The sequence below is a fragment of the Miniopterus natalensis genome, chromosome 8, assembly GCF_054644295.1.
Source record: "Miniopterus natalensis isolate mMinNat1 chromosome 8, mMinNat1.hap1, whole genome shotgun sequence".
NCBI classification, from domain to species: Eukaryota; Metazoa; Chordata; class Mammalia; order Chiroptera; family Miniopteridae; genus Miniopterus; species Miniopterus natalensis.
Genome location: NC_142088.1, coordinates 66,837,070 through 66,863,696, shown reverse-complemented (window position 1 = coordinate 66,863,696; position 26,627 = coordinate 66,837,070). Strand labels below are relative to the sequence as shown.

At 39.9% G+C, this 26,627-nt stretch overlaps 1 protein-coding gene across 1 annotated transcript in view; it reads left to right on the top strand.

Moving 5' to 3' along the window:
* Positions 1-26,627, top strand: part of THSD7B (thrombospondin type 1 domain containing 7B) — a 630,654-nt gene that overhangs the window by 222,161 nt on the left and 381,866 nt on the right. Inside the window, exon 6 of the mRNA XM_087819873.1 lies at positions 6,764-6,961. Coding sequence (XP_087675999.1) covers positions 6,764-6,961 — 198 coding nt within the window. The remainder of the gene's footprint in view (positions 1-6,763; positions 6,962-26,627) is intronic.

The following is a 26,627-nucleotide window of genomic DNA, read 5'->3' as shown; positions in this document are numbered from 1 at the left end:
TTTCACAAAAAGCTATTCCGCATAACTCAGAACTGGTCCATAGAGCTCAGTTGGGACACTCACAACATTCTGGCCCCTCCATCTGCCAAACTCTTTCCTCATTGGCCCCTATTCCCCTATTATAGAGGTCAACTCCTGCAAATATACCCTGGTCCATTCTTCACTAGACAGCACCTGCTGTGGGTTGAATTGTGTACTCCAAAATGATACATTCAGTGCTAGCCCGCACTATACTTGAATGTGACCTCACCTGGAAATAGGGTATTGCAGATGTAATCAAGTTAAAATAAGGTCCTATGTGGTTAGGGGTGTCCCTAATCCAATGCCTGATGTCCTTATACAAAGAGGGAAGTTTGGGCAGAGAGAAGCACACAGAGGAGAGAACCATATGTAGAGGCAGACACAGAAGATGCAGGGGAAGGCCATGTAAAGGCAGGGACAGACATTGCACTGATACCTCCACAAGCCAAGGAGTGCAGGGATTGTCGAGACCCACCAAGAGCTAGGAGAGGCGTGCGAGCAGTCCTTCCCTAGAGCTTTCAGAGCAAGCGTGGCTCCACTGACACCTTGGTTGTGTGTTTCTAGCTTCCAGAACTGTGAGATAGTTTCTATTGCTTAACATCACCCAGGAAACTTTGTTTTGGCAGCCCCAGGAAACTAATTAACTGCCCAACTCTGTATCAGCATTTAGGTTCAGCAAGGATACAACACTTCATAAAATGCCAAAACAAAAGTGTGGAGAAGTAAAGCAATTTGTCCTAAATCCCATAGTGATTTTATAATGGCCACGTCAGCAATAGGACCTGGATTTCTGTCTCCTCAGTTGAGTGTTCCTCAAACATGCGTCTTCCTTAGTGATTTCCTCCATAAGCCTAAATAAGATTGAATCAAGACACAGGATTATCCCTAAGGTCAGCAGAGAATCCCTGTGCACCAAATGGCCAGTGGGAACAGTTAACCTTGAGAGCCAGTCACTGAGCTGACGTATGAGACGGGTGGGGTCCGAGATGCCCCTTTGCACCAGTGCATTGCCCCTGGAGGGAGAGGGAAAATAGACTGCAGTGTGAGGGGAAGGGAGGGTGTGCCAAGAACAGCTTGAGAGCACCAAGTGACAGGGGTGTGTACTTTGTGCCCCAAACAATACATTTTTCAAAGGAAAGGGTAGAAACAGTAGAAGTTCTCACCTGAGTGTCACCACAGCCTCCTGCAGAGTTTAGGGGCAGGCTGGGATTGAAAAGCATTAGACTCTGTTTTATAGAGCCCATACTGAGGCTAAATGACCTGCTTTAGGCACTGAGTAATTGCAGGCAGGAGAGAGTATAAGTATAATGATTATTATTCAGGTCTGGGAGTTTGCTATTTTATAAATGCTTCCCTAGAGCAGAGAGAATTTTGATTTTTAAGGTCTTGCTAAAACCTGCCAGGATCACCTGCCTGTAATCCCTTTTGGGATGAGTAAAGAATGGAGTTTTTCCTCTAGGGAAATGATTCTGTGCCTACCAGGAGTCCAAGCATGTTACAGTGACAGAAGGTAATCTTCTTGTTATTTCTACTGACTTGTGAACATGAGGTCTGAGAGCCTTTCAGTCTCAGTCTGTCTCATGGTGCTACCATGGGTCCCGCCACAGTCACTGACTGGCACAAACTAGATGTGGTTTAGGAGCCCACGGAGGCTGGGGCCACAGGCTGATGCATAAACATAGATGGGCTCTGGGTGTAAGGTGGGGGGTTTAGCTTCACATTTGAATTCTCCACCCTAAAGAAATGCAGTGGACCCACTAGCAGAAATCTAAGATATTCATTCTTTCATAGATTATATATGTCTCTATGCCTATCTCTATCTCTATCATCTCTCTCTATCATCTCTATCTCTATCTCTTTCTCTATCTCTATCTCTTTCTCTATCTCTATCTCTATCTCTATCTCTATCTCTATCTCTATCTCTATCTCTATCTCTATCTATCATCTCTATCTCTATCTCTCTCTATCTCTATCTCTATCTCTATCTCTATCTCTATCTCTATCTCTATCTCTATCTCTATCATCTCTATCTCTATCTATCTCTATCATCTCTATCTCTATCTCTATCTCTATCTCTATCTCTATCTCTATCTATCTCTAATCTCTATCTCTATCTCTCTATCTGGTGGAGGATTTGAGGGAAAACAAGCAAACAACAACAGCAAGAAAATAAATGTGGAAACCTGGAGATGATTACGTTTTTCTCCTCAGTATCTTTTCTGAGCCACTGTGTTATAACTTTAGTACGTTTCTTTTGCTCACATTTTAAAAAAATAGTAGAAATGGATAAGAAAGCATTAAATGCTTTATTTTCTAGTGGTTCGTGTAGAAGTTATCCTCCTGTGGCTGTTATTCTCGGGCAGATGCCATTCGGTCCGGAGCGGGGCCTGTGTCCGTCAGCCACGCGGGGGGCATTCGGAAGCAGCTGCTGTGCTCAGACCTCGCACCTCCCGCCTGGTCTGTGACAGGCGGACAAGGCCAGCAGTGCCGGGCAGGCTGGTACTTGTCAAGTGAGGCTAGAACACCTTTCGGAGGGACTTAAATCGGGTCAGGTTTTATCGCTCATTGCTTTATTTTCGATGCGTTCCCAGAGAGGTGTAATTAGAGATTCATGAAAGAGAAATAACCTGAAAAATTGCTGGTGGATGAACCCTCTGTATAGGTGCAATACGCTTTTTGAAAGTATTGTTGATATATAGACATGCGTTTTTGTTGGTTTATATTTGAAAGGCCAACTTGCTCACAGAGGTGGTTCTGAGAGGAAATGATGGGGACCCCTGGATATGGTGTCTCAGTAGATAACTGCTTATGTGGTAGGATGCCAGGAATCCCATCTCGCTCCCATGCAGAACTGCCCCCCAGTCACAGCACCTAGTGTCCTAAAAGCCTCCATAGGAAAAGGCGTTTTGAAATGGAAAAGCCATGACTATCTTTGCAAAGACAGTCTTTTATGCTCTGAAACAAAGCAAGTTAGATAACACATTAAAGTAGGGAAATACATGTTTTAGATCATATGTAGTAATAACGGGGAAATTTTCCATTTTCTGTGCTCATGTGCTAGCTCAGTCCACCTTCAACGAGAAGCATATAACACCATTTTGCTTCATCCCAGGTAATACGTATAGTAAGAGACAGTTTTGTTTTCCCCCTTTTTTCTGTGCCTGGTGTGTTGAGGCTGGTGCAGGGTCCTGCCTGCTTTTCATTCCAAGAATTGAGTTCTCACACTCACGATCACCCTATAAATGCATCTTCTTTTCTGTATTCAAAACAGGGTGTAAATGAATAATGACGCTATAAAATGGTACCCTGATGGTGGTTTGAGTTCTAGAGTTGGAATAAAGATTTAATCTGCTCAGCTTCTTTGACTCAGAGCTGTTAACACGTCCAAGACTGATGGAGATAAGCGCAGATGAAATGTTTAAGGTGGAATAAACTCTGTCATCTTCGGTCCTCCTGCGGGACCTCGCTCCAAGCCTGTCCCAGTGGAGTTAGTGTAGAGAAACAGCATCGGCCAGGGGTAGCTTCATCAGAACTACGTGAACACGTCTGGGTCACTAGCTCATGAAGAAATACAGTCCTCAGACCGGGATATACCCACCGAAGCCTCTTTTCATTTGTGCATGGCTTCAGTTAAAAAACATTGACCCCCCTGCTATTTGTTGTTCTTTTCTCTCCACAATTCACTCTCTTTTTCTAACGATCTTCAGTAGAATATACACTAAGCTAGTGGACTATACACTAAATCCTTAGGTTCATAGAAAAATTAAAACCCTGCGAGTGTTAGCTTCACTCAAGGTGAGCTGAATCTGTGGACAGGGAGTGATTATTACAACTCCTTCCTGCTAACCAGGGGCTGAAAGTCCACTCTCTACACTGTACACCTTCAGTTTAAAGAGATGATCCATGTACCTGTCAGATCCACTGGATGAAGTGGGTCTGGGGCACCTCGCCCACAAGAGCTGACTCGAATCCTTTCCTGCGAGGAGGTAACGACTCAGAAAGACCTCGGCTGAATTTCACACACATCCATTTCATGAGTAATGAGCCTTCGGCGAAGCAATAAAGTATCTTCCAGCCTTAGTTTTTAAATATGTAAAATGAGAAGAGTCAGTGATGAAACCGTTTTGATGATTTATTAATTTGGGGTAATGTAAGTAAGTGGCTGTCACAGTCTTGGTGTTGGGGAGATGCTTAATTAATGTGCGTGCCTTTCCCCCGCTGGACTGCGTTCTCTAGGAAGGGTCGATTTATGTTCCTGTTCCTCCTGTGGCTTCCCACAGCACATTATAGTGATCTACATATAGCAGTTAACGTTTACGGAACGATGCTACCCGATTAATGTGAAATTTAGTAAACGAGAGTGAGCGGCTGGCCGGCCCCAGCCTTGGCCTTGGCTGCGGGGCATCCTTCAGAACGGGGGCGCCGGGGAAGCCCGAGGCCTGCTGCCCGCGTGAGCACCGATGCGCGATTAGAGCGAAGTGCTAACGAGAACGCAAGGTTCTTGTTTTATGCTGAGCTTTGTGCTATGATTTGAACCTAGTTAGAGTCAGGACAAGGGCGGCACTGAGGAAAGACTGAAAGAATTTATTGACGAGGAGCTGCAATCTATAGATTTACGGTGGGATGGATGCAGCTTGATTTATAGAGGAAAACGGCACGTGCCCCTCAATGGCATTCAGGTCTAGGTACAGGACACCCGTAGTCCCTCAGTAAAGACTGCTCACTTTCTGAGCCGGTTGTCAAACAACGTAAATCATGCAGACCCATGCCGTGTCCTACTCAAAGATATAAACTAAACAATCTCAAACACAGACAATAAATTATAGGCATATGAGAATTACATGTAAGAACAGAGGTCATCCCAAGTGTGTGGCAGTGAGCGCTCAAAGGTAATTGTAGTTTGATGTTTAAGTATAGTTTAGAGCTCTGTGTGTTTCAGGCATCTCTACTCAAACCCAGGAAGGGAGCTGAACCCTTCCCTGGGTTTTATTTTGACACATTAATAATATAGACTTGGAGTTATAAAGCAGGCAGAAGCCTTCTGTTGTTTTAATCACCCCTGACTGTGATCTTTTCAATGCCTTGGGAATGTGATCTCTGACTGGCCGACTGATGCCTTCCCACCAGCGGCTGATCCTTAAAGTAAGAGTCTAAGAGTCTCATTTAAAGGGAGGCTCTTAGGCTAACCCTAGACCAAGAAAACCCAAATATAGCAGTTACAACTGCTTAAAATACTTGCCCAGCCCTGCAGTAATATTCTAAGAAGCTTGGCTCCCTCTTGTGGCCTAAAACCATGTGCCAGTTTGTTCTGCCTCCTTGGCTGTGCCCTCTAAGAGGAGCCAGTCTTTACCACCTGCACCTTGAGCTTTGTATTCTTTTCATTTCATTACTGTTGGTGGAATAATAGGCACAGCCCAGGAAAACCTGTGGGAGAGACAAGCCTGGTTTTGTTACCCCTCATGCTTCCTAACTTGTCCTCTTGTTGAAAGGGTGACTGGGTATCTAACTCACACTCTGGAAATTCAGTGTTTTCATGCTATCTTCCTATTAAAGACTTTTTTTTTTTTTTTTTTACTTACCCCAAGGCATAAATGAATAATTTCTTAAAATGTTACCATGCAGTAAGATTGGTTTTATTTTTTAAATGAATTAAAATAATTGAATCAGTTGATTGAATTTTGTATATTAAAGAAGGGAACATAAAATTGGAGATCCATGGGAGGTAGGCATAGCCTTCAGAAGTGATACATCACAAGGAGCACAGATATAAAAGTCAGACAAAAGGGATTTATCTAGTTCCTAGTCACTTTTCTTTAGCTCACTTTGCTTTTTAACATGTTTTATTAGCTTCTATCATTTAAAATTAGAGAAATTTCATATAAGAACAAAATATAACTTATATTTCTGGCTTCTTAGACAAAATTGGAAGATTTGACAAAAATGAGTCCATATTCCCCCATAGCCACAGTCAAGGTGAAGAATAGCCACCCATTTTAGAGCAAGACAATCCTCCATATCACCACAGACCCCACCAGGCCCTATAGTCTTATGGTTTACCCATTTCCCTCAATTTGTACCTGCTTGGCTCCTGTGAGAATAAGTGTGTGACTCTGGAGGTTTGTAGCATGTAAGATTCATTTGTATATTAATTGTGGTGGGACTGTGTGCCCTAGTTTCACAGTACTTTCTCGTTTAACTGAGTAATAGCCCAGGGAACCATATTTAGCCAGGATGGGGAGTGCAGATCCAAAGAGGTACTGGGCAGGCTGACCTGAAAATCTCAGGGCATGAAGCTGTAAGTGCTCAGGCATCAAGGATATGCCAAAGTGTAGATATATTTTGACTTAATACAGACTAACAAGAATGTCAAAAACTACAGCAGAAAGAATACCTGGATTTATCTGTGCTTAGGCAGTTTCTGTAAGTGCTCATTCATTTTTACTTGTTTATTGATACCATTGGACACATGCTACTTATTATTGCTTTTGATTATGTCTGACCTCTCCACGTTCTAGGTTGTAATCTTTGGAAGACAGATTTCCTGCTCTAGTTATTTTCATTTACTTCTGTCCTTTCATCTTCTTATCTTTCCCATTTCGCGTAAAAGAAAACACATCAGAATGATACATGTTTTAGAGCTACAGGTATTCAAATGAAAGCATCGCCTCTTTACTCGCTGCTGCTTGTTTCCTTTGTTGGTTAAGGACAGCACCCTGTGGAACTCTTCTTCTTCTGTGTTTAGGATTTAGAATGAGACGGCGCCATGTCCTCATGGAATCCACGGGGCCTGCAGGACATTGCCCTCATTTGGTCGAATCTGTTCCCTGTGAGGATCCAATGTGTTACCGATGGCTGGCCTCTGAAGGGATCTGTATCCCCGATCATGGGAAATGTGGCCCAGGACATCGCATCCTGAAGGCTGTTTGCCAGAATGACCGAGGTAAGATGCAAACAATCACAAATATTTTCTAAGTGGTATCTACCCAATGAAACATCCCCACTCTCTAACAGGTTAATTTCCTGTGGGGGAGAAATAGTCTTTTCTACCCTCGAATATGTTTAATTCAAGTGCCACATTGTGCAGTCAGCTGCCTTGACTTACTATAGGGCCACATACTCCCTGAACACCATTTGATTCTGCCTGAATGCAATACAGTGAACCTGGAGATTTCCCTGAAGTTCTTAATTTATCAAGACGTAGGATGCAGAAATTGCCTGGATAGTCTTCAGCTTATCTGTAAAAAACAAATTTTATTTGCTGATTTTTGGAGGCTGATATGTAACATGCTTTTATATATCATTAACAAATACTACTTTGTAAGGATTTCAATACTGCCACTCCTGAAAAAAGTACTAAGCTACATCTTTTCATTTATGTAGCATTAGACTGGAATCAGTTCTAGACATAACACTAACATTTCTAAAGAACCATTTAAAAATATAAGTTGTCAAGATTTACAAAACTATTAATAATGATGTCTTTTCTTTATCATCAAGCTTGTAGTGCAATGGTTATTTGAAATGAAATGTGATTTAGAAAATATGTAAGTCACATGGAAATGAGAAAAGTGGCATTTCAAACCTTTATCCTACAGTTAAAAAATATTCAGTCTCTTGGAAGAACATTGAGTATGTCTATTAATCAGCTCTGCCATGAGAAGTGCCATTTGTAATGCTCTTGGTGTGTGGACTGAAATGTTTTGATTTATGGGATGCAGTAATCCATAGAATAGAAGGAGATTCAGAGTGGATTCAGAATGGATATTGACATCTACAGGGGCTTGACACTCAGCAGTGCATTTCCTTGTTTCCTTTCTTGCTTCCCCACCCTTCTCTCTCTTTCTCTTTCTCTCTCTCTCTCTCTCTCTCTGTCTCTCTCTCCCTCCCTTCCTTTTCCCTCCCTTCCTCCTCTTTTCTCCTTCAGTTCCTTATTTCCTTCCTCCTTTGTTATTTCCTCCCCCTCTTCCTCAATCCTTACTTTTTATTATTGCTGTAATTAGACAAATATATGTATTTTCAAGTGATATAATTGGTAACCTCTGAAACCAGGTGGTTGTTTAATTAAATAGAGGGCAACAACAGATTGTACTAGCCCAGTCCTTTTTGACTAAATATTTAAAACAAATGGTAGCTTCTAATTTTACCAAATAATTTATGAATTATGGTAACGTATGTGCAATTTATTAACAGAGGCTAATAAGATCACTTTTGTATTGCTTTCATTTGAATTCTGGAAGAGTAGTATAGAGATTTAGAACCAGGGCTTAAGACAGGCTCTGAGTCAGCCAGGTTGGAAGTTCAAATCCGTTCCTCGTCTGCTAGAGGATTTCAGGTAAACTATTTAACTGTGGAAGCGTCCTTTCATTCTGCTGAAAAGTGGGTATAACAAAACCTACCACTCACTCTCAGAATGTGAGTTAGACGAGTCATATAAAAGTGACTAGTGAGGTGCCTGGCACATAACCATTGGAAATAAGCTATAAGCATATTTTACTTGTAGTGTGCATTTATTACAGTTCTCTGTCCTGGGGGAATAGCGCACAGAGCATTCTTTTATAAATGGAAATCATAAAGAGGGTTAGAATAACCATACTTCTTCCTCCCAACCTCCAGTTGTAGAAACAAGATCATTTGTTTGGTTGAGAAGCAATAACAAATGACTGTCATGCTTTGTCATTTCACAGCAGGTATTGAAAGCTCGTCATGGTATATAATGTCCATTAAGGCTTGGGACTTCTTTCACATTTCGTGCTGTGCCTTCTACAGTATTGCAGAGTGTTACATTCAGATTTAAAATTAGAGATCTACATTTGATCTTTGGAGCTTCTGGCACAGAGCTCCTAAAATCCTTGGAATTTTCTGAGTGATAAGAGCAATGGAAACAAGCACCTTTTATTATTAAATTTGGTCTCTTCATAACAAGCCCCTTCCCACCACAACTGGGTTTATGTTAGTTAGTTGACTTTTGGAAACCATATAAGAATGAGGGCTTGTTGTCAGAGGAGCCAACCATGAAGAGTGGTTAAACTTTCTGTTTCACCCCCTGATTTTCAGGGAGGGAAAAGGGGCTGGAGGTTGAATCCATCACCAATGGCCAATGATTTAATTAATCATGCCTATGTAATAAACCCTCCAAGAAAACCCATTTTTATAGGGTTTGGTGAATACTTGGAGATTTGGGGAGGATGGGAAATAAAAGCTCCACACCCTTTCCCAAACCTTTCCTTATGCATCTCTTCCAGCTGACTGTTCCTGAGTTATCTCCTTTCATAATAAACCAGCAACCTAGTAAGTAAAACAGCTTTCCTGAGTTCTGTGAGCTGCTCTAGCAAATTAATGGAACCCAAGGGAGGGGCCTCGGGAACCTCTGATTTATAGCCAGTTTTTCAGAATCACAGGTAACAACTTGGGCTTATGATGGGTGTCTGAGGTGGAGGGTAGTCCTGTGGGACTGTGGAATGTGATGGCTGTCTTCAGGTAGGCAGTGTCAGAATTGAGTTGAATTGTAGGACAATCAGCTGGTGTTGGAGAATTACTTGGTGTTGTGTGAGAAACCCCCCACCCCTACACCCATACCCACACATTGAAATTGGGTGCAGAATCCTTTTTACTTTACTTTTCTACAGATGTTCTAGAGTTTTATTGATTTTCCTATGAAATGACTAATTTTCAGTGTTGATCTCATGCTCAGTTTCTATGGGGAGAAGTGGGAATTACTGCTGATTCATATCAGTTTCATGAATTCTTTGTGGTTTTTAAGTACTTGGATGACTCCATCATTGGTGGAGCAACAGCCATGGTCATGGTTATGAAAACATGCTGGCCTCCTGATAGCTGAAGCAGCCTTTTGTCCAGTGAGAAACTGAAAATGTGGTCTGGTTGCAGTTTCCACAGTGCAGCTTCTATAAGATTCGGGATGACTGATGATAGAAGTTTTGCAGAAAAGTGTTTTTTGTTTGACTCTCCACATATTATTATAGTCTTTCCATAGCTGCAGGACCTTACAGAACACTCATAAAAATGCTTGGAGACAAAAGTTTTGTGTATATATATATATATATATATATATATATATATATATATATACACACACACACACACACACACACACACACATATGTGTGTGTGTGTGTGTGTAAAATAAGTTTCCTATGATTAGTTTTCTTACAACATTTGGTAGTTGTCGTTTCATCACTCTGAGTTGAGTTGTTTCATAAGCTTTTTATTTAAGAATTATTCAAAGCTAAATAAATAAGACCAAAAGAAGTGTCTTAATTTTGAATTTTTCAAAAAAACAACCTGATATTAGATCTAGTCAGAGTTGACGCTTATTATCGTTTGCAAGGTAACTTGCTTTGTCCCTTATTTTCAGGCTTGCGCATATTGACTCACTCCTTGCAAAACTTCCATATTCCATTCAGACTGTGGAGCAAAGAGGTTTCCACATAGCTGTGATCAAGATTCTGTAGGGCTTTGGCAGTGTTTTGTTGGGCATTAATTGAGCCACTAGGAAGATATATTTTCCTTCACAGAAAGTCATTTAGACTTAACTTGGAAATTTCAGAAATACACCAAAGCCAGGAAGTAACTGGAAATAGCAATTTGATATACCTAAGACTTGTGGGTTAGTTCAAGAATGTGATCTACTTTGGACAACCTAAGATTCAAGTAGGTGCCTGTGAATTCCTACAGCTATCTCTGTAGATACACTTTGACCCACTCACTACATTGATTTATTAGTAATACTGTCCAATCAGTCTCACTGAAGTTCTTATTTCTCACCCAGGCTGTGATTGTGGCAAACAATTGGTTAGTTGGTTAGTCATTAGTCAGTGATATTTATTTCAGGGAGAAATTCGTCTAATAGATTACATGAATGAGTATTGTGATTTGGAAACTGGTTTCTAATACTTTGGAGGATCAGCTTTGATTTCTCACCTGTGTACATTTTATCATTAGTATGGGTCAATAGAAGTTTACTGAGTATAAAGTATACAGAGGCTTTTCTTGTCTCATTGACAGTTGTGTTTCCTATTTTTCAAAGGAGGCATTTGAAAGTAAATGGAGTCTGCTGCCAACTGCTAGCCCGGCATATCTCTCCTTTGTATTATCAAGTTAATTCATTGTATTTTAAACTTTGTTCTCCAACATGTAACTGGTTCATTGTTGCTAGGTTTCCCTGCCAGTTGTTAAAGGTTTACCACTATGTGACATCTTCCCAGAGCAGATTGGGAAAATCCCCATAATAACAAGGCAGTGGATAGCATTCCAGTGGCTGACAAGTGACCACTATTTACCATCTTTTATGTATCCACAACCCAAAGTAGGTTATACCACAGGGTCATTGGATAAACACCAGACTGCCTGCTGGAGCAGCCAAACCCAGATACTCACCACATACTTTGCTCCATTATTTGCTAAATAGGCTGTCTTGAAAAAAAAACAAGTGTCTGTATATTTCACCAAACATCTTTATTCAGAGAATATCCAGTAAAAATTCTGCAGTTGTACAAAGCAAATGCCCACACTGGCAAAGAGTATAATACATCAGGAAGAATGTTCACATGTTAACAGGTACATGGGGTCGAGCTCTGAGCTGGTGCAATGTCCCTTGTGTAGCAGGTTTCATATTTCTCACAATTGCACTAGACCTTCCCATTCATTTACACAGAAAGCATGAGGAATGATTTCTTGTCATTAAGGGGCCTTTGCTTTTTATTTCAGAGGTGCTTTTCTATGAATACTTGCCTTGCATCATTAACCTTGAACAATCCAAAAATGTGATCTTTAATCTTGACTAAAATGGCCTATGCTTATAAGCTCTAACACAATAAGAACCTTTTAAAGGATCATTTTAACTGGTGAAATGCATGCTAGAATAATTATTTACTTGAGTTGGATTAAATTTTTGATTAACAGATGAATCTATGACTTTAAAAAGTCAGAAATTTTGTTTTGATTTGCTTGTTTGTTTTTTATCTTTTTTACCTTTTTTTATTTTTTAATGGATAATATATTTACTTATTATTTATGACATATATTCTCGACAGTGATAAAGTAGGGGTAGTAAGTGCATAATCAAGGCAGTTTAAATATTGCCAATACAGAGTAAAAAAGAAAGTGAACATAATCCAAAGTGACTTTATAAAATTTTTTATTACATTTACTGGGGGGACATTGGTTAATAAAATTATGTAGGTGTTAGTGTACAATTCTATAACACATCGTCTTTATATTGCCTTATATGTTCATCACCCCAATTCATGTCTCCTTCCATCACCATTTATCCCCCCTTTACTCTCTCCTACCTCCCCTCACCCTCTTTTCCCTCTATACAGTTGTCTGTATATATGAGTATTTTTTGCTTAATCTCTTTACCTTTGTCACCCAGCCCCCCAACCCTCCTCCATTCTGACAGCTGTCAGTCTGTTCTCTATCTATAAGTCTGTTTCTATTTTGTTTGTTAGTTTATTTTGTTCACTAGTTATATGTATAAGTGAAATCATATGGTACTTAACATTTTCTGACTGGCTTATTCCACTTAGCATAATTTTTTCCAGGTCCCTCCATACTGTCACAAAAGATAAGATTTTCTTCTTTTCTTGCAGCTGTGTAGTATTCCATGGTGTAAATGCCCCACAGCTTTTTTATCTACTCATCTACTTATGGGCACTTGGGCTGCTTCCAAATCTTGGCTGTTATAAATAATGCTGCAATGAACATAGGGCTGCATATATTCTTTCAAATTGATGTTTTGAGTTTCTTTGGATATATTTCCAGAAGTGGTATCACTGGGTCATAAGGCAACTCCATTTTTAGTTTTTTGAAGTACCTCCATACTGCTTTCCCCAGTGTGGCACCGATCAGCAATCCCACCAGCAGCCCATGAGGGTTCCCTTCTCTCCACATCCTTGTTGATTTGTTGATGGTGGCCACTGGGACAGGTATGAGGTGATATCTCATTGTGATTTTAACTTGCATCTCTCTGATGATTGAGCCTTTTTTCACATGCCTATTGGCCATCTGTAGGTCCTCTTTCAAGATACTTGACAGGATTTTAATCTTCTTCAATTTATTGAGGTTTTTCTTGTGTCCTAACATGGGACCTGTCCTAGAAAATGTTCCATGAGCACTTGAAAAGAATGTATATTCTGCTGCTTTGGGGTGAAATGCGCTGAATATATCAATTAAGTCTATCTGATCTAGTGTGTCATTTAAGGCCGCAGTTTCCTTGTTGATTTTCTCTCTGGAAGATCTATCCATTGATGTCAATGGGGAGTTAAAATCCCTGTGAATCTCTCCCTTTATTTTCAAGATTTGCTTTATGTATTTAGATGCTCCTATGTTGGGGTGCATAAATGTTTACAATGGTTATACCCCCTTTATCATTATTTAGTGGTCTTCTTTGTCTCTTACTATAGCCTTTGTTTTAACATCTATTTTGTAAGATATAATTATTGCTACCCCAGCTTTTTTCCCCCTTTCCATTTGCATGAAATATCTTTTTTTTAATCCCTTTACTTTTAGTCTCTCTTTATCTTTCACTCTGAGGTGGGTCCCCTGTAGACAGCATATATATATGGTTCTTGTTTTATCCATTCAGCTACACTATGACTTTTGATTGGAGCATTTAAGCCATTCACATTTAAGGTTATTATTGATGTGTTTGTATTTATTGCTATTTTATTCTTTTAACTATGTTCCTCTGTTCTTCTTCTTTTTAAAGAAAACCCTTTAACATTTCTGGTTTGATGGTAATGGACTCTTTTAGCTTTTACTTGTCTGAGAAGCTCTGTATTTCACCTTCAATTTTAAATGATAGCCTTGCTGGGTAAAGTAGTCTAGATTGTAGGTAACTGCTTTTTAGCACTTTGAATATTTAATGCCATGAAATGTTTTTGGCCTAAAATGTTTTTGTTGAGAAATCAGCTGACAGTGTTTTGGGAGCTTCCTTGTAGGTAACTAACTCTTTTTCTTGCTGCTTTTAAGATTCCCTCTTTGTCATTAATCTTTGGTATTTAAATTATGATGTGTCTTGGTGTGGACCTCTTTGGGTTTATCTATTTTGGGACTCTCTGTGCTTCCTGGACTTATATGTCTTTTTTCTTCACCAGGTTAGGATACTTTTCAGTCATTATTTTATCAAATTGGTTCTCGATCCCTTTCCCTCTCTTTTCTCCTTCCTTTACCCCTATTATGTGGACGTTGTTAAACTTCATATTGTCCCAAAGGTCTCTTAAATTATCCTCATTTATTAAATGTTTTAATCATTTGCTGCTCTAATTAGGTGTTTTCTGCTACCATGTATTTCAAATTCCTGATTTGATCCACTGCTTCTTCCAACCTGCTGTTGATTCAATGTAGTATATTCTTTATTTTAGATATTATATTCTTCATTTCTCACTGGTTCTTTTTTATGGTTTCCATGTTCTTTTTATGTTTGCTATCTCTTCGTTGCACTTCTTGCTAAGTTTCCTGAGCATCCTATAACCGTTATTTTGAACTCTATATCTGGTAAATTGCTTGCTTTCATTCCATTTACCTCTTTTTCTAGACATTTTTAAAAAGAAAGTGTCATTTTGTTATACAATTAATGTTTTGTTTTGTTTTTTTTAGTAGGAGAAAATCAACTTACATTTATGTTTGCATAAGGTTAGGAAATCTTAGAATTTTATTGCCAAGTATTCAGAGGAAACAAAAGAGGGGAGAATAAACATGGATATGCATTTTCTATTTGCAATGCAAATTCAGATAAAGAACTTTTTGGGGTAATCAGAATATCACATACTGTTGTTTCCTGCCCAGATCTCCTCAGCCATTTAATATATCTGTGCATGCCAGCCTGAAATTCCACTGATGCCACCCGCATCTCTTTGCCTAAGGAATCTTTCTGGCCATTGCAGTCTTTCCTGCCCACATATGCAGTCAGGAGTGCCAGGGAATTGAAGGTCCCAGGGAGCAGCCTCCAACCAATGATTGAGAGTCGGTGTATAAATACCAACTCCCTTGTCCCTCAGGTAGGATAACCTTGAGGTGTAAGTTCTTCACTCTTTCCTAGAGTCCCTGGTGAGATGAAGCTCCACTTAACGGTGTTGAGTTATTAAACCACAAGTCCTTTATCAGCCTCCTTCCCTTTTCTGCCTCACTCCCTGACTTTGCACTGGTTCCCTGGCATTACTCTCCCATGAATATTTGCCCAAGAAACTCTGTCACAGTTTGATTATGGTTGAACTCAAACTAAGACAAGGATGCTTGAAAATTATTTAGCAGATCCACTCCTGTATCCAGGAGACGCAGGATCCAGTTGACTCGTGCTATACTGATGAAAATATTTAGAGAATCTCTTTCCAGGGGAGAAATGATACATTCTCTCATGAGAGCTCATTTAATATTTTGAACAATCCTCACTATTTATCAGTTATTTGGTAGTATCAGAAGGGTTTCAATATACTTCTCTCTCCTATGTTTGGAAACATAAAATGGTATTGAACTCTTCCCCCTTTTTTCTTGTCAGTCAGTGCCAGTAATTTATACCATCCTCTTGAGTCTTGTTTTCCAACAATTGAGTCATTTTATGACCCTCAGGAGAGGACTAGCTTATTCATATTTTCATTTTGTGGTGGATTCCAGAGTGTATTGGATGTTTCTTGATAAGAACAAGAGAATCAACTTCTTTTGAAAGGTAAGAGAATTATTTGTTTGGGTAAATTGAATCTGAAATGTTTTGGGAACATGTTTCTCTGTCTCCTTTGTTCTGGATCAGTGGTTCTGAACTACAGGGTGTATCAGAACACCCAAAGGGATTATAGAAACAAATATTTCTGGCCCCCATTCCAGAGTTTCTGATTCAGTAGGTCTGGGATGGGCTCAAGAATTTGTGTTTCTAACAAGTTCCTAAGTGATACCCATGATACTGGTCCTGTCAGGGACCATACTTCCAGAAACACTGTTCTGGGCAGTAGGTGGCCTATGGGCAGATTATAGTGTTAGTGCGTAACAAAATTAGGCTAGAACAAAGAAAGATGTGTCTAAACTTAGAACACACAGTAATATTGACTGTAATCTGATGTTGTTTCTGGTTTCCTGCTGGGGAAGTTATTCTTGAAATTCATGAAATATATTACTGTCTTTCCAGAAGCAAGCAGGGAGTAAATATTCTTTTATTTCTTTATTGTTACCTAGATGGCTTATAGAAGATCAAATAATGGAAAGCAATAGTGTACTCTCACAGAAACTGAAGACACATAGTATGCGAGATGAGTTATTTAGGTTTAGAGGAGAGAATTCTCATTTTCAGCAAGCTCTGTTTTTCAGACCACCAGCTGGTAGCAGTTTGGTGTCAGTGTTCTTACCGAAGGAAGTGTGGTGATGACACACACACGTTGTATTACATTTTGAAATAACCTGACATTGCAGTTGAAAGTGCCAATAAGATAAGGCTGCTATTCACGCTGCAGGAATCAGACCAAAAAGGAGATTAAATTTGAGACGTCCTGTAGCCAAGTCCCCTATTCCCTTTCATTTAAACGTCTTGCAGTGAAATTAAAGATGAAGCTTTAATAATGTTTGGCGATGAGGGAATCCAGAAGAGGAAAATAGAGACCTGTTCTGATCAGTTTCCACATTTATGTGTGAGGGGAAGGTGGGAAGCAGACATAAACTGGTGAAGTAACTTAAATGCTGAAGGGAGAGGTACCGCAGTCCGGCTTTAAACATATTCGCTATATGTTTTCTGTCGATAAAGAGGTATTGTATTTTGAGATGCTTCCTCTTTCTACTCTGCTACATACCTAGATATCACAAAATAGCTTTTGCCTTTTTTTCTCTTTACTGGCGGTTCCTAGACAAATCACTGTATTCACATCACTACCCCAACAGTATTTCACACTCAGACTAAGTATAGTTTGATTTTTTTCATATTTCAACATTTAGAAATAGCTTAGAGGAAATTGCCTCCTGAATGTGCCTGTGTCTCTCCTAGAAAAAGGCTGTCTCCTTTTCCCATCTCTTCAGGTATTTTCACCGGGCAGTCTATTTTCTGTTCCCATTCCATGTGATTCAAAATGCAAAATGAATCATAGATTATACTCATTCTTCAAAATGTAGTTTATATGACTAAGTCGTCAACTCAACCGTTCAGTGGGAGTTAACTTGAGATTGTCACTCTTGTCATTACTTTCAGCTTTCCTCTTGGACATGCCCTGAGTTTCCCTATCCTGTTGTGTAGTCTACTGGTGTTGCTAGAAGGGGTTAGTTCCAGCATTAGTCACAGGGATATATTTTTGTCCTCTCATTCTGAACTTCACTTTAAAGTGGTATTTGGCTGTTTTATGTGGCCTTTAGCTGATAACTCCTGACATAATATCTCCCCACGTTTCCCTCTCTAAAGACATCCTATGTGTGTCTAAGTGGACATTTGATGCAGTTCATCTCATACTTACTGATTGAGTGTCTGCAATGCCCAAAGAATTATATAATTCTCCATGGAGATGATATCTAAGAAGTAGAAATAAAAATTTTTTGGAGAAAATCCTACATTTTATTTCAAAGGAATATCAACTAAAGGAAAAAATGTGTCAAAAGTTAATTTAGAGATAGCTTAAGACCTTGATATCTCTCTTACTCCGTAGGAAATTTCAGTCACCAGCAAGCACCAAGGAGGTCAGCAGCTCACAGGAAGTGCTACTTTTGCTTGTTACCTCCAGAATTTGCCTCCATAGTCATGTTCATGTTGTTCCCCTCTCTGAGATGCTCCTCCTCCTCTTCTTCCTTTAGCTAATTCTTATTTATTCTTTAAAATCTTGAATTGATGTTCTTCAGAAAAAATCCCTCCACTCTCACTCTACCTCTCTTAAGGTAGACTAGAATCTCGAATGTTACAGTCAATTGTCATAGTCAATTGTGATAATTCAATTCCTTTTATAGATGATTGGTCCAGAAATGTGTCGGGTTTCAATCTATTTTAGCTAATTAGAGGTGAGGAGAGGTACACGATCTAGGAAGGGATTTGTTTCTGTTGCTGCCATTACTCGTTGTGTGATCTACAGGTGATGTGGCTTTGGAATGAAGGCGTTGCCCTGTACAGTAGGACAGAGATGGAAAGACACTCTGGGTCCTGGAAGACTTTGTTAAGCCCCTGGCTTAACAATATATTTCCTTATTTGTAAAAGCCAGTTTCTATCAGAATTTATATGAGCTGCTGCAGAAATCACCCTGTCTTCTGTGTTCTCATAACACTTTGTGATTCAGTTATCAATGTTATTACCACATTATACTGAAATTATCTGCTCATTTGTTTGTTTTCTCATTTGTCTCTTAACTTCTCAAGGGCAGAGACCTTGACTCATTTATCATTTTATTCTTGGCACGATATGCCAGAGTCAATGGTATATTTGAATGTACTCAATAAATATTTATAGAACTTAAAATAGTTATTTCAACTGATTTGCCAAGCAGCCCAATTGGAAATTATTATTCCAAACTTATTGATGAGGACATGGTAGGCCAGAGACATTGACAGTCCAAAGTCACTCAACTGGTAAGTTCTACCACCAGAATTTTAAACTTCAGACTTAGGACTCCAAACCAGTGCTTGCTCTACTTTATGCATCTCAGCAAATGCATGTCACAGGCACCAACAACAGCATGTCTCACACCCAGGCAGTGACATTCATTAGTTAAGATGTTATTTTTCCTTAAATGAGACTTGGCCTGAAATTTACTCTTGTTGCAACATTAAAGGCAACCACTGACAACTGACTGGTGTAGGTCCAAACAATGCAACGCATTTCTAACTGCACATTAAGAATTTTACTTCTTTCTTTCTTGGTAGGAGCTGAACAGCAAGAGAGAGATCACCAGGTACAATGAAAACATAAAACCCATACATGCTTCCTTCTGGCGCATAGTGCGTTTGTGTTAGATATATTGTATGTGGTTATCTGCTTTTCCCTGGCAACTTCAGTTATGACCTTGATTGTATTCAGACAGCTAAACAGCATAGAGTTTATTCATCAGACTAGATTGGGAGTAGAGATAGGAGATTCTCTAAAAAAGGAGATAACATGAAACCACAGAGGGGAAGGTAGGAGATAGCTATTTAGGGACAAGCAGCTTTTCACTCCTTCATAGTAGAGGCATTTCCACTGGGAGAAATGCAAAGACAGAACTGCTAAAAACACCAGAAAATGAGGTTGAGAAAGTTTGGTAAAAAGCAAGAAAATTCTATACATAAAAGTGGTCCTTGATATTATATCAGAGTTTATTAAAATATACTTAGTGACTCATTGAGAAGAGGAAGCAATTTCCCTGTGACATATCATTCTACAAGGCAAATAGGTAGAAATTTGAAAATGACAAATTTTGGCTTAACATGTGAATACGTGTCCCATTTTAGCTGTCTAACAAAGGTGACCAGAATCATGAGCCCATTGCCACTGAACACATTTGACAGAGGCTGGAGGCCTCCTCTCAGGGTCACTGTAGTGGGAATCCCCACATTATTCTGTAAGGGAGGGTGACTCTGTGGATCCTCTGTTGCCATTTTGGGTAGGACAACTCTTTATTCTTTTTGCTTTCCCTGCATTTGAGGATGTTTAGCATTTCTGGTTCTCCCCATAAAGTGTCAGTTGTGTGTGCTACTCATGTTGTCAGCCCCAAATGGCCCTGCATATTTCCAGTCATCCCCAGGGGGATTTCTCCAGATAGAAACTCACAGGCTGACCTTCTCCTCATGGGAAGCTACAGGCAAGGAGATGCCCAGAGTCTTTTCAAAGTTATTGAGAAAAGTCTATGTTTAATTTTATAATTGATTTTAATTAATTAATTTATTTAAAATAATTAATAAAAATTAAGACAAGGACATTTGCAACATACTTTGGATGTGTTGCAATTAGAAGCAAACTGCTAGATAAGATCATGCTACCAGTGAAACTTTTGGATTTCAGGTAAATAGAAAATTTACCTTTCCTGAAGGGCCAGTCAGCTCCCTGATTGAGGGAGGTTTCTCACTTTACAAGGTGTTCTCAGAGGTGTGAGAGGATAAGTGTGAGAAGTGTGACTTTCCCTTTGGGGGAATAGGAAGGCATATGGGAGTTAGTCTTTGAGATAAGTAGAACCCTGGACTTCAGGAAGTTGGCAGGAGCACACTCTCAAAATTATTTCCATTCATTATTTATCACAAGTGCAGCTGAGAGAAACAACATTAGTCCTGACACTCTGAAACCTTTACCTGAATGAAGTCAGGGAAGATGAGAGCTGTGTGCCTGGAGCACATACTATTGACAACCTACAAAACTGTTTTCACAGGATCGTTTATTGCTGTGACATCAGCTGCCTATAGTGTGTCATTAAAAGACACGTCCTCATTAAACATTGTCATTTCTTCAAAGGCATGAGAGTAATGTGCTGTAAATTGTTCATATCAGCATGTCCTGTATGAGTATCCTTAGGAGAAACTGGCCAGGCCTAGGTCGAGCATGCCTGTCCCTCTCCTGGTCATATGGTTGGCTTTTTTTGAATACACTTGGAGAACTGTACTGTTATCTGAACTGCTGTATTTGCCTCCTTCCTGGATTCATTTCATGCTCCCAGGTTGAGTTTATGCATTTCCTCTTTACCATTTGAATGTCATCTATCAGCCTCATTTTCTCACTTGCTAGATGTGTGACCTTGAGCAAGTTACTAATGTCCTTGGCATCTCAGTTTTCTCATGTGAAATGGAAATTAGCATGGTACCCACATCATAGAGCTAAGGTAGGTATTCATTGGATCTATGTCAAGTTCTTAAGACAAGTTCCTGGCATTTGGTTACTGCTGAAAAATTATTATAATACCTATAATAATTATAATACCTATAGTTACTATCTTTTATTTTTTATAAATAAGCTATTTAAATATTTTAGAATAAATTGCTGGTATAAATTAATGGAAAAGATAATTGACTTTAGACAAATGATTAGTATTTCAGAGGCTTTGTGTCCAGACTCATGGGAATAGGATGCTATTTTGTAAGATTTTTATTTTATTTTAAATTAATTTCAGACTTACAGAAAAATTGAATGGTTAAAAAAACAGTGCAAAGAGTTCCCTTATATCCCACACCACTTCCCCTGTTGTTAACATCTCACATGACCGTAGCTTAATTATCAAGAACCAAAAATTAACATTGGTACAATATAGCTAGTATTGAGGGTTGAATGAAATAACCTAAGGGCTTAATGGAGGATCTGGCAGCAATTTTTATTTTTCTGGAATTAGATCTTGTTTGCAAAAGTAGAGTGTCTGGTAATTTTCAGTCCATCTAGATGTTTGAAAGCATTGCTTAAAAATTATGATATTAGCCCAGCTGGGTGTGGCTCAGCAGTTGAGCATAGACCTAGGATCCAGGAGATCGTGATTTGATTCCCAGTCAGGGCACATGCCGGGGTTTCGGGCTCGATCCCCAGCAGGAGGCAGCCCATCAATGACTCTCTTATCATTGAGGTTTCTCTGTCTCTCTCCCTCTCCCTTCCTCTCTCTGAAATCAATAATGATATATTTATTAAAAATGATGATCATAAAAGATTCACAACTTTTGAGTGAGAAGTTGCAGGCAAACCCGAAGATTTAGGCTTTAGATCACGTCCTTGAAAAGAATTACTTTTATTTTTTAATTAATTAAAGAAAATGCCTTGGGAACAGCACAATTTACTGTAAAATCTGGCATATCCCTATGGTAATAGGGAGGAAACTGAGTGGCCTCAGGCTCTGACAGTGAGGAGAGCCAAGCAACTATGTGATCAGCCATAATTATACCAAATGTCACAGCAGGGGACCTGGGCATTGAAGGATATAGGCCTTTACATGCAACGGGAAGGACCATCTTTGGGAAATCAATTTGTTTGTTGTGAAAAGTGACTCATTGTCATTCATAACATTTTACTTTGGGCTGATTTCATTTTTAGAGTTCAGATTTGTTTACGGTGAGCAGTAAGGATGAAAAATGCATGTGTTCCCTGGTGGTTTTGATGGGAGATAATGGCATCTTCCATTTATATACTACTTTACATTTTTCAGAACACTTACTTTTACTTGCATTATTTTGTTTTACTCCTCATGACAGCCCTGCATGGTAGTCAGGAATTAGTAGCTTATCCTCATTTTACGAGAGAGAAGATTAAAGATGTTTCTGTGGCTTGCCTGCGGTCACGAGGCAAGTGCTCCTGCTGTCTCCTTACTCCTGCACCAGCGTATTTCCAGGCTTTTAGCTGCTGAATCCTGGGATTCTGCATGGAACACACGTTGAGACAGTTATTATTAAGTTATATATATATATATATATATATATATATATATATATATATATATATATATGACTAAAATACACATCAATATATCCATTTATGTCTGTATTGTGTATGTTTATAACTATATCTGTATATCTATATTTATATCCAGTTACCTATAAAACCGGTTCCCTAGACTGTATCTTGGGGAAGAAGAGGAAAGGGGGTCAGGAAGCCAGAAGGCAGGATACCAGAATGCCCGCTGTGCTGAAAATCCATTCGTAAGGCATAAATAGACCAAAACTAATTCAAAATATGTTTAGAGAGAATGAGAAGCATTTGGGGGTCTGAGCCTTCATTTCACGCACCCAAAATGAAGTTATTGGCAAGAGTTCTTTACTCTCTCTCTTATTTTTTTAAACATATCTTTATTGATTTCAGAGAGAGGAAAGGAGGGGGAGAGAGAGAGATAGAAACAATGATGAGAGAGTCATTGATCGGCTGCAGCCCGCAACCCGGGCCTGTGCCCTGACCAGGAATCTAACCTCGGTCTCCTGGATCCTAGCTCGACGCTCAACCGCTGAGCCACGCCCTGCCGGGCTCTTTACTCTCCTTTGAATTATATGTACTTATTTGTAATCAGAGATGAACAACTTTTAGCTTTTGGTTTCGTTATGTTTTATTTTGTCAACTAGTACTGTAGAGTTATATTGTGGAGAGCAGAAACGATGCATGTTCAAATGTTTGAGTATTCCCCAAAGGAGCCCCAGGAATGGCAAAACCTACCTAGAAAGTACAAGTTCTCCACATTCAAAATATTATTAAAAAAGAAAGTCTGGGAGACATTCTAGACACAGGGCTGACCAAAAAAGTTTTATCCCAGGTGCCTTTTAAAAACTTGGTGTAGAAAAGCCAGGAGGTTTAGGAGATAGGATAGAATATGGGCTGTGCTTCCCTGAGCTATCTTCCAATTCTTTCACTAACAGGTGAAATTTGAGGTGATCATTGTGACTGTGAAATGTCGTTCATTGCCTAATCTTTGATATTGGGCAGCCATTGCTCTCAGAAAGTGCTCTGTGAAGAGAGAGGCAGGCATCGGGAGTGGTGGTGTGGCTTCTGAAAGGCTAAGATGAATGGTGAGCATGTGAACCAGAGTGTGGGTGCCTGTCAGGAAGAACGTCTGGTCCTTTCCATAGGAGATTTGTGCTCTACACTTTGACCCAACAAATAGACCGTGTGTGCCAGCTTACACGAAACTCAAGAGCAGCAATAACTTTTTATGGCTTAGAGGGCAGGAAGTGCTTGAATTCTATATGACTTTGTTGTGGCTGAAGTTCTGTCCCGAAAGGGCATTAATAACCTTGAATAAATATGACAGGCCAGTGCACAGCTGAGGCAGGCATACTCCAGATCCCTCTGCCTTTAAGATGTTAGAAGTTCCAGATTTGGAGATGAGATTTGGGGGGCCTGAAATGAATGAAAGTAACAATCAGGGCTCTTACTACCCCTGACAAAGTATGAGAGTCCTGCAAGACGTTGCTGAGCAGTGGTAAAAGAAGTAGGTTATTGTTTATTTGCAGTAGGTTATTGTATATCTTGTGCTGTTTAGAACATATAGCCCATATTTCCTTTGTAGCATGGTTCTACCTATAGCTCAGTGTTTCTCAATTTGGATAATCAACTTTAATTATTTTTGAATTTTTTCAACTGTACCCACATTCGCACCATTTCCTAAAAATGTATATATATTCAAGAACTAATATTTTTATGCTATATTTGAAAAGCACACACACCTTTATTTGCTTTCTATGGGAAATCCCCAGGGGATAAAGATAACAGCTCTAGACACTGCAAGGTAGGTTCCATTGCTCATTGAGCATCCTTACAACTTAGCACAGTACCTGACACATGGTAGGTTCAATGAGTGAAAGATATTTCGCTCCTATTTGTTCAATGAGTGAAAGATATGCTAGATCTACCTAATGGCACCATAGGTCTCATAAGATATATGAGCCAGAAACCTCTTAGGCATTGAATACAACCCTGCCATTATAATGAGTTTCAAAAGGGTTTGATTTTTCAAAGAGAGGTAGAGCTGAGAGGAGAATCCAGGCACCTTGCAGCCTGCCAAGCCCTCTTTCTACCGCTCCATTTATTAGCAAATGGATATTCCATTTTTCAAAGCAGGGTTACTTTGATGTTTCTGATTTTATGAGTTAGAACATTTTGGGCAGATCTGGAAATGTAACTCATCCCTTTGTAACAGAGCATTTTCCAAATGCTGTACCATGGCACATTAGTTCCAGGGCTTCCTAATGAGTAACTGAAAAAGTAGTATCCTTGTTTAAATAAAAGTGGAAAATGCTGCATATGGTATCTCTCTTTGGAAAATTCTAAGGCACTTGCCATAGAAAGGGCTCCAAGAAGAGCATCTTTGAAGAAACCTCCGTAATAGTTTTCCTTGGAAGTTTCCTAAAATTGAGCATTGAACACCTTATTTGTAATGTGCATACTGACACTTTGCATTCCCAGGGATGACATTTTGGGAATTTCTGTTATCTAACTTTCAGGGTTGACCAAGTGTGACCCAATCCTCTGCTCTCCTTGGGAGCTGCCTCTGTTTTCTACACTGTTGTTTACTATGGTGTGATAATCTGAATGTGACCTAACCCCCCTCCCCCAAAGATATTAGTCACACCCACACATTTGTGAGAAACATATATTGTACTGAAGTTTCATAGGAAGGATGGAAGAAGGCCTTTGCATAGAGTGACCATTCACTCTGGTATGCTCTTCCCGGTGTCCTTCCATAATCATGAATGCCACCCCTTTTCAATCTCAGAATTGTCCTGGTTAGTGTGGGCACATTGTAATTCTCCCAAGCCCAACCCTATCGCATTAGCCCCATTTCTATTCAACTCATTCCCCCCTTTGGCAGCTAGTTCCCACCCCATCTTCCTCCTTGACCTTCCTGCACAGCACATTCAGGAAGCCCCCCTTCTCCCATTGCTGCCTGTCACGCAGAGTCACAGCCAGCCATGCGAAACCTGGCAGCCAGCTCCTTCCACCACAGCGAGCTTTCCAAAAATTCTTGACATGATTTCTCCCTACCAAAGGATTTTCATGTTTATTGCTTAAACCTGTGAGAGAAATAATCAGAAAATTTGAAACAAACACACAACTCTATACAAACAGGCCCTGTGACACAGCCCCAGCAGGGGCTCTGTGCGCTCCACACTGAACATGGTGTCCACTCTAGGCCATGCTCTTTCTCAGTGTGCCTGCAGGCTCACCCTGTAGGAGACCACGAGGCCCGCATCATCCAAGGCCGGCGCTCTCTAGAGCTCGGGTTCAAGTGTGCTCCATCCACAAGCGATCAGGACTCTTCACTGGCGTCTTCAGGTCATTTGCCTCCTTTCCTCTACCTACCATGGCACCATGGTCTGTGTTTCGGTGGAGCCTTCTCTATGCTGCCGTAATTGACTATTCCTTCTCTCCTCTCCTCTCCGTGTCACATGTAGTTATTACTATGCAGCTTTACACTTAATTGCTCTTCTGTATATTTAATGTTACATTCTTTCTTATATGTTCCTTGAAAACAGAAACTGTCTTAGTGATTCTAAATTGTGTGCCATGCCTAGCATATTATAAGGCTCTAATGAAATAGGAGGGTCTCAATCATAGCAAGTATTTTAGATATCATTAGTTCAGCCCTTAATCATGTCCAGCAACTTGCATAAGGTCACCTATGTGTGGAAGACAGTCCAGGTTGCCAGGAAAAATGTTGATTAATAAGGAGGGTGTAGCCCACAATTAAGGCTGGGGAGGTCCAGATGACTGAAACCTCGTTCTGGGTTTGACTGACTCAGAAATGTCTTCCCTTATTGTCTCCTCAGAATTTCCCATAGTCAGTCACATAGAGAGGATTTTGTAAACTCTGCAGGCTTGAGGTGAGAGTTACATGAGGCAGTGTGTATGTCATGTATTATTCAAAATCAGGGACATGCCAGGAACTTAGTATGTCATAGTTCATATGAATTGTTTTATTCCAGTTTTTAATTCTTCATGTTCAAATTGCTTGAAGAACTGGAGCAAGTTGCTGAGTTTGGGTAGCATATGATGTAAAATCAGCATCATAACATCTACTCTGAGCTGTCTCTGAGGTGGGCTAGGAGTGTGGGATTGCCATGGTGACAAAGATTCTGCCAGGCCCGCCTGTAGCAAGGGAGCCGGCCCTTTTTCTGAACCCATTGACTTTGATGACACCTGGCCAAGTATCCTCAGGTGTTTATGGCCTTGGTTTTTGTATTGCACGGTGGTTTTGGTCATCTTTTCCTGGGC